The sequence below is a fragment of the Pestalotiopsis fici genome (genome assembly GCF_000516985.1).
Source record: "Pestalotiopsis fici W106-1 unplaced genomic scaffold PFICI_Scf_1, whole genome shotgun sequence".
NCBI classification, from domain to species: Eukaryota; Fungi; Ascomycota; class Sordariomycetes; order Amphisphaeriales; family Sporocadaceae; genus Pestalotiopsis; species Pestalotiopsis fici.
Genome location: NW_006917091.1, coordinates 5191409 through 5200242, shown reverse-complemented (window position 1 = coordinate 5200242; position 8834 = coordinate 5191409). Strand labels below are relative to the sequence as shown.

General features: G+C 53.1%; 2 protein-coding genes across 2 annotated transcripts; both read right to left on the bottom strand.

Annotated features, from left to right (window-relative positions):
* Positions 1-3435: 3435 nt before the first annotated feature.
* Positions 3436-4821, bottom strand: PFICI_01531 (acetate kinase; the record flags this gene model as incomplete). The annotated part of the gene is made up of 2 exons (XM_007830112.1): positions 3436-3931; positions 4049-4821. 2 exons carry the CDS (start codon positions 4819-4821, stop codon positions 3436-3438), a joined length of 1269 nt encoding a protein of 422 aa, XP_007828303.1.
* An 895-nt stretch (positions 4822-5716) lies between these two features.
* On the bottom strand, positions 5717-7454 carry PFICI_01530 (uncharacterized protein; the record flags this gene model as incomplete). Its single annotated transcript, XM_007830111.1, has 5 exons — positions 5717-5946; positions 6036-6593; positions 6741-6911; positions 7009-7133; positions 7225-7454. The coding sequence occupies 5 exons, from the start codon at positions 7452-7454 to the stop codon at positions 5717-5719; spliced, it is 1314 nt and encodes a 437-aa protein (XP_007828302.1).
* Between the last annotated feature and the right edge of the window lie 1380 nt (positions 7455-8834).

The window sequence follows — 8834 nt, the reverse complement described above, 5'->3', positions numbered from 1 at the left end:
GGAGAGAGAGAGAGAGAGAGAGAGAGGACGTGTTGTGCGGCTGATGCAGACCACCCAGAGTTGAATTTGGGGACAGCACAATCGCCACAAGCAATCGCCGGAACCAGACAGTATAGCCGACGCAACGCGTGATCGTAGCTTTGTGATTACATTATTCCGCCGTGCGCACAGCACTTGTTGCCTCCTCGGTGCCCCGCGTGGCTTAACGTATCGTCATCGTGACATGAGTATAGTTTTGTCAATGTCCCTTTGCTTTAGAGCGGCGAATTGGCACATGGGGGGTTTTCTTCAAAATTGCCATCCCATTCTCTTTGACAATGGCAAGCCACACTTTGAGAACCTTGCTTGCCCTTGTCAACAGGCATCATGCATCATAATTGCACAACATTTCTCTCATGACTTTCCAGCCTGTAAGCGGCAAGCTACACATGGGCGGACGGCGCCGGCAAGCCGCTGTCCGAGGCATCAATCGGCGACCATGTCGCCGGGGAGGACTCAGAGAAAGAGAGGTCCCGCATACCACCGACGTGCATACTGCGTATGCGATGTCTCGCCGTTATTCCCATTCGACTACACAGTATAATCTTGCCCAAGCTTATACCCGGGCGCGCATATGTTCGCTGCTTCCTTCGTGCAGCAATAATGCAAGCATGCATGCTGCCTAGGTACCTACTTGCCTACCTTCGTGCTGACCGTTGAAAAGCCAAACTGTAGCACTTCTTGTGGAGAAGAAAACCCTGACTGAAGCTTTCGTCAATAAAATCAAGGCATGCGGAAGACCTGTTTGCATGTCGTGTACCTACGCCGCATGTATTCATCCTAGGTCTTAACAGACACCTAGATTTTTTCTTCCTTTTTTCTCCCCCGCTCCTCTGTTGCATTTCATGGCAGACCTCCATGTCATGCACCCGTAGACGCAACTTGCAGTGCAGGAGGTGATGATCCGGGAAAGTCTCGTCTGCTTTAGCGGGCCGCGGCGTATAAAACCGCTTGTCGCTGCCGACTCACGCGACGGGTTCCGGAAAGGTGATACATATGCAAACAGACACGAGCTACACCAAAGTGCACGATAGTGTATGTCTTAAAGGTGGACAGCCACGACGTGCTAAAATTCATAAACTATTTTTTGACGACAGTCCAGTCAGGGTTCTGCGGAATAGTTTCCTTTGGCCTTTTTTTTTTTTTTTTTCCTCCTCGGTTCCAAATAGGCCCCCTTCCCCTCCACCCAGAAAGGGCCCCCTTCAGCCCCTCCCACTCCCTTCTTCTAGGTTCCCCCCAGCCCTCGTCAGATTCCCCTCAGGTCCCGTCCCCTCTGCCCCCATTCGCACAACAGCTGAAGGGGGCACCCCCACACAGGAGACGGGACCCCGAAAACTCCACCCCATCTAAGACTTCACGATACCCTGAAGGTACACGACGTCATTATGCAGTCAGGACAGGTGTGGTCCCTGGATCGACGCGGTACCCATCTTTGGATCTTTTAGTTTTCCTTTTGTCACTCCTGTATCAAAATTTTCGCTCTATCTTCTCCTTCTTGTCTCTATTTCCTTCCCAGGATTTCCTTTTCTGTTCCATCAAGGAGGGTACCGAAATCCACTTTCACCCCACACATAAAGTCCCTTCTAGTCATTTTTTCACTGCTGCCGAGAAGAGCGAGCCAACGAGAGTTTACGGAGGCGTCCCGCCATGCCAGGAGTATTGTCGATCCGTACGCAGTAGTGAGACTAATGAGGGAAGGGGAAATCGGAAGAGTCCAAAAGAAGAAGAAGAAAAAGAGATCCCCAATCGCTAATCTTCGAGGACCATGCCTGTGCCTGGAAGGAGGATTCGATCGGTCGGTCAAGTGCAACCGCGAGGAAAGAAAAAAAAAAGAGAGGAAAAAAGACAGCAATAGCAAACTCAATGGGGTGGAACTTGGTCCCCTGCCCCAATACTCCATCACTTTGTCAGGATGAACACTCAGGCCTCTCTTAACACGAGGTGATTGACACAGACGAAAGAACCCTCAAGCCCACTTCTTTTTCTGCTTTCTTCCTTGATAGTCCCTTTGGGCTCTTGTCATCTGGTCGCTTGGAAATGAGCAGACTCATCGACGGCCGAGCGCCCGAACGGGGACCCCCAGTCGTTCCGCTGCTCCCGTGCCTGGCAGATCGACGATTGGATAGATAACTGGGTGCATTGAAAGCCCTGGGAAGCCTGACCGACTAAACAGGTCGCTAGGTAAGCCACAAACAAGCAAGCAAGGCTCTACCGCAACTTTGCTGTCCACCGCACAAGCCAGCCTGCCTGCTGCTAGCTTGAACCCCTAATATCTCTCGCATTTCTTTTCTTGTTCGTCTTGTACGTGTACTACACTGTCGGCACGATACTCAACTTGCCAACGGGCTGTTTGTGACCAGAAGATCCCTGGAGGATGTCCCTGATCTGCATGCACACATATTGCTAAAGATCTAGATAAAATAAAGGACCTTCCGAGATAATTTCTCCGTAGGCTGGCTTATCTTTTGCTATCTCTCCCTCTCTCGGGTTCTCTGGGAGTATATAAGTTCCACCGCGGAATAAAAGACTGCAAAAAGAATGCCTCCGAGAACCACCTGAACGAAACGCGTAAACCTGCCCTTATCTACACCTTGAAGTACGTACATAAGAAGATTGTGCTGCGAGGCCTTGACCGGCTGGGCGAACAGCCATAGGGCATTTCACCCTTCAGGCCCTGAAAAAAAAAAAAAAAAATAAGCCAGTGAGCGCGCACTGCCTAATGAAAACCCGGCCTTTGCGGTCAGCAGTGCGCTGTGCTGGAGCGAGCTCCGCCTTTGGGGCTCCGTAGAACGCGGGCGAGACCTCTGCTGGTCTCCACTGATCGGCGCAGGAAGGCTTCATCAGCCGGTTTTATTCTTTGTGTTTTCTTCTTGTTTTTTTCCCTCGCTTTTTCTGGAGGGGACTGTGCGGGCAAGGGTTACCTGCGGCTCTGACGGCTCCCACCCCGTTAAGATTACTTTACACGTACAGCCAACCGGGCTACGCGGAAGAGTCAGACGAGGCTCCTCATGTATGGTGAGACGATGGGGAACAGAAGAGAATATGGGGACCCTTGTTGGCATCTGGCATCTATCCCACCCTTGATGGTACTCCGGAGTTAGGTCAAACCAGGAGCAACAAGGGGTATCGTGTACAAGGCTGCCCGGATCATGATCTGTACATAGTACACGTCTCACAGCAGTACTCACAGTGGAACAAATTATGTATCTTCATAATTCTACAAGAGGTTCAACGCGGCTCCGAAGCATCTCACGATGTTGGCAAGAGAGTCGTTATAGGCCGGATTCACAATCAACAACTTCACTGATGGCACATCATCCTTTTCATCCATTGTGCTTCTTGGCCAAGTGCCACTTAACTCGGCACAAGTGAATATGGTGATATTCTTTACTAATGTTATTTCCAGAGTTCTTGATCCGCAGCACAACTCCTGGCCATTTCAAATTGCTCATCCGTCTGACAGACCAGTGTCCGGTGCTTGGCGCCCTCGCGCCCAATATCTTGGACCACGTCCTCGACGGGCAGGGCGTTGCGGTCCTCGTCGAGGGCAAAGCCGAGGCACGCGACCTGGTCCACGACGCGGCGCCGCAGCACGTCGCTCTTCTCGCCAATGCCGCCCGCAAAGACGAGCGCGTCCACCCGACCCGCCAGCGACACGTAGTAGCTGCCGACGTAGCCGCACACGCGGTCCGCAAACAGGTCGAGGGCGAGCCGGCTCCGCGGCTCCTGCCTCTCCGTGGCCGCGGCCACAATGGTGCCAAAGTCGGTCGTGCCCGTCAGCGCCCGCCAGCCGCTCTCCTTGTTGAGGATTTCCTCGGCTCGCGAAATGTGTAGTTCCTTGGTCGATGACGGCGAGAGCTTGCCAACGTCGCTGGCGTAATGAAAGACTAGGCTGTACCACGAGATCAAGGAAGAATTTTTGCGTTAGCAAGAATCAAGGTGATGTTTTTATACAAAAAAGAGGGGAATTATATGATCCCTTGTTGAATGAATGCGGAGTGAAGCTCACCTCGGATCGACGCTCCCGCTTCTGGTTGCGCCAGGCAGACCCGCGAGTGGCGTGAGGCCCATACTCGTATCCCAGCTCTTGCCTCCCCTGATGGCGCAAGCGCTGGCGCCGCTGCCAAGATGCAGGGCAATAATGTTGAGCTCGTTGGTGGGCTTGCCCAGGAACTCTGCGACCGAGTTGGTGATGAACTGGTAGCTGATACCATGGAACCCGTACTTGCGGAGCTGGTTCTTGCGCGCAATCTCTGGGTCGATGGGGTAGGTCCGGACGTGCTCGGGCAGCGAGGCGTGGAACTGCGAGTCGAAGCAGGCCACGTTGACGGCCGAGGGGAGGGCCTTTACGCACGACTTTATGATCTCGAGCGCCGGCGCGTTGTGCAGCGGCGCCAGGTCCGTCAGCGCCTCGAGCCGGTGGTACGTGTCCTCGGTGATGAGCTGCGCGGCCGCGTAGCTGCCGCCGTGGACGACGCGGTGGCAGGCAATGGCCACGTCTTCCGCCTTGCCGATCTCGCCGAGTTTCGGGTCCTCGACCAGCGTCCGGAGCAGGACCCGGAAGGCGTCGTCCTGCGTCTTGACCGTCTCGGCGTCGGCCACCTTTTCGTCCTTGAGCACCACCTCGCTGCCGCGCGAGTACTTGAGCTTGGCCGGTGGAGAGGTGAGGCCGCTGAGCTGCGCCTCGGCGATCTGCGCCGGCGCCTTCCCTCGCTGCTCGGCCGTGTAGGCCGAGATCTTGACCGAGCTAGAGCCCGCGTTGATCGACAATATGATCTTCATGGTGACGTGGGACCCTGATACATGTAAACTACTATTACTTTCTAGAGACGATGAATAGAGAGCTGAGTAAGATGAGTAAAGATCACATGTGTTGCATCTGATTCTGTGTGTTTTATTTTTAGATATACTTGGTTTTGTCTGATCGTATGTTTATCATTCTCAATTCTTGTCCTCCCTGGCCAGGGCATTTTTAAACGTACATCCGGATAGTCCGTTGACAAGCCCGTAACCGAACCCCACTGTACCAAAGCTAAGCTGTGCAGTGCATCTATGACGTTAGGTATGCAGCTGTTAGCCTGGTTTCTCCCTTGCTCCTGGATTTGACTCTTTGCCCACGTTGTACGTTGTCGTACGGCGCCAAATACTATCCACGTGCGTCCTGAGCAGACTCTGTTGTGACTAAAGAAGCCGTATAAGTGGCTTTGAAAGGGCATAGTGGGATCTTCCTCCGTAGATTCGTGTCAATACCATGGTTATTGAAATGTTTCAATTTAACCCCATATGATAATTCTCAGTCTCATCTCTGTGGGCGAAGAATGAATTCTGCCTCCATCCTTGGCTGTTTTCCAGCTGCGAATCCTGTGTTCTCTTCAATGAAGACTTTGGCGCTCGTCCCTATGCCGTCTTGAACGGCGATATGTTCATCATACATCTGAGTATTCGACTTGCAGGCTGATCCGCTCATCCTCGAACAATCGAGAAATGAAGCTCTCAAGTTCAAGAGTGGTGCCATGGATATTATGGCCCTCTTTCGCCATGTACTGCTTCATCTGTCCTCTGGACGTCCTTTTCTCGCTTTAGAAAAGACGATGCCTAATTGTATGATTTATGCTTTTTCGCCCCACGGTGTTCACAAATGTGGCCTCGTATGCCGAGGTCATGTCTGTTGTTGTTTTTACGGCGTTGGGCCATCGTCTTCTTCTTCGGGCACCTCTGCAGGCGGAGGCAGGCTCGGCATGAGCGGCAATTCGGCCTGCCAGAGGGACTGCGATGAGAGCTCATACGACGTGGACGCAGCAATCTGGGGAGATGGCAGCTCAAATACGTCCACGGGATGGGCAATGCCGTGGTACTCGCTGTCTGAGCTGTGCGCTATGAGCCAGGTATCCAGGAACCGGCGGTAGTCTATCCTTGCAATGTCAGTTGTTTGCTCTTTCACAATCAAAGTCTTGCGGGAATAGTGGTATGAAAGGCAGGGCGAAAAGGCTACTCACCTTCGCTGCGGCTGAACTGGATACCCAGGTATCGCATCCCATCTCCCGCGCCCGACTGCGCCAAAGAAGAGGTCGAGGAGGAGGAAGAAGCAGTGGACCCGCGGCGCGAGGAGCGAAAGGCAGAAGCCAACGACATACGTCTCCCCACACCGCCCGCTCCTCCGGAGGAATCGCCACTCCCGCGCCGGCTACTGCCGCGGACCTCAAGCCGGAGGGTGCGGTGCCGTTCGTCGCGGTTCCGGACCTCGCCCTCGAACTGGTCGACCTGGAATTCGCGGTAGACGCCGTCACCGCGGCCACTGCCGCCACCGCGATGGCGGCGCTGGTTGTGGCTCGTGTGGTGGTGATTTGCAAATACCGTCAGCGAGTGCGACTGGTTGTAGCGATCGCACCACAGCTTGAGGCGCTGTACCGTGCCGATGCCGCGCACGTTGCCAAAGGTGTCTGTTCGCCCCTGCGTGTCGGTCCACACCACGTCCACATCAAAGCTGTCCATCAGATCCTTCTTCCGGAGGTCGCCCTGGAAAGTGAGCGCCGAGTCGAGCGTTGTAAACTCGTCTGTATTTATGCGGTCACGGTTAGTTCCTCGTTATCTGCATCTTCTTATAGCTATCTACCATGCCGCCAGTCCACCGGATTGCCTTCTTTGTCCTCCCCAATGCTTTGAGCGAGCTTCAGAAAGAAACAGCATTACATGGCACTTACATTTTACATGAATCGGCTGGTCGTGAATCACCACGCCATCCTCATTTGTATATCGAACCCGATGTAGCTCGCGAAATGTGACATGCTGCTCAAGCGCACACGGATCGGAAAACTGGCGATGTCTAGAATGAAGCGTATGGGGAAAGGTCTCGAGCGGCGATGAGGTAGGTACTAGAGACAAACAACAAAACTTTTAGATAAAATTGCTTGCTTATTGGGGGCGGAAGGATATTTCTTTCCTGAAACGCTATTTCGAAAGAAAACGTACGGAAGTGTTCAAGGCGTTCTAGTTGATAGCTGCATTGCCAGAGGACGCGCCGGCTCTCGGTGCCAACCACCTCCCATGGCCCCAGGTATACAGTCTTCTCGTCGGATGTGCCCTCGAATAGGGTTCTAGGAGAAAAGGCGATTTCGTGTTAGAAGAATATATATATATAATCTCATGGAAACGAGGAGTATAAGTATATGTTTTTGCTTTATTTACATTATTGCGTTGAAGCCGGGAGGGCCGAGGTCAAGAGGCCGGAGCTGTTCTTGCGGAGTGGAGTATTCCGTCAGGTCTGACACGGCAGAGTTCGGGGTGTAGTCGGGGTTCGATGGAGGGGCGGCGGCCAGGCTGCGAGCATATGCAGGCAACTGGGTATGGTAGGACGAGGACGAAGAAGCATATGACCTTGAGGACGATGATGAGGAAGAAGCAGCAGCAGCAGCCATTGCTGCTATAGCTGGCGGGTAAAGCGAATGTGCTCTCTAGGGAGAAGGACGAAAAAAAAAAGTCGATCCCACCTGTTCGAGGGCGTTTAGACTTATTTTGGACACCGAGCTGCGTGGGGTTTCTTTGCTAAACGACAAGCATCATCTGCAGTTGGGACGACACACAGTGATGTGCTCGCTGGGGGGGGGGGCGGCCCGAGTGGTGGTAATTTACAACTGCAGATGTATACGACAGTGGTAATAGTGAATGACAGCTCTCGTGACGGGCAGGCAGATAGGCTTCAACCCAGTTCATATCCATTATGCGGGTCAATGGGCGGCGGAATTATTCACGAGCAGCTTGCCCGGTATGACTGATTACCTGACGCCTCTGAAATGCATTTACATATTAACCTCAAAAGCTCAACGAATATCTCTGTTCACGAGTCCGTCGTCCCCTCCCGCGAACTTGATTTCGCCCTAACGCAAGTCTTCGCTCGGGTTCAGAAGTGCCTGAGGCCGAAGAGTTGGGCACGGGAGTAGACGGCTGGGTTCCAGGTTCACTGCCTGCATCGAAAATATGCGAGCAACATCCAATAGCGGCCATGCTAGACGTTGAGGGGGGGTCAACCAGCCAGAACTGACGACAAGGGGTGTCCCCTCTCAGAGAGAACTCCAAGCTTGTACGGATACATTTCAAAGCGGCTGCTCAACGTGGGCATCTATCTTATTACGGCAGGCTTGAAGCGAACGAATCGCTTCTCTTCCCTCGACCTAGTGCTCGTGGTTACGGGCGTTGGACATAGAATTATTGACTGACGGGGCAAAGACGCGAGACGCATGCCCAAACGGCCATTGGTACTGGGCAGCGCCAGAGGCATGGAGGACTTTCTGCAGGACGAGGAGAAATATTGAAACGGCTGGAGTATTCGACCAATCAGGTTCAAGAATCTAAGCACATGTTAGTTCCCGGCTCCTAGAGGGGGCCGAGGGACGGGGCGGATCCTCGCCAAGTCTGAATAGAGATTCTCTCGCTGATCTAGTTGCTCATTTACAAAAAAGCCGTCACGAAGCCGGCAAAAATTCCCCTTGACGAGGCGTTAGTGAAGAGTTTCAATTACGATATAGTTGACAAATGGTGCGATATTATGATCCGTAGTAGCATCAAACGAGGTTAGCCATGATTGCTTTTGGCGAGTGGCAGAAGACAGCGGCTCACACAGAGCAATGGTGATCCGCTGAAACGGTAGGTCTCACCGGTCTAGTATAACGGCACAGGGCAAGGGTCTTTTGTAGTGACGAGCCGCACTCGTACTGTAACGCTCGTCTCCGCCCTCCATCAATCACCGAGTCCTGGATCGTCCAAATTGTACAAGTTTGGAGTACTTGCACTCCTACATA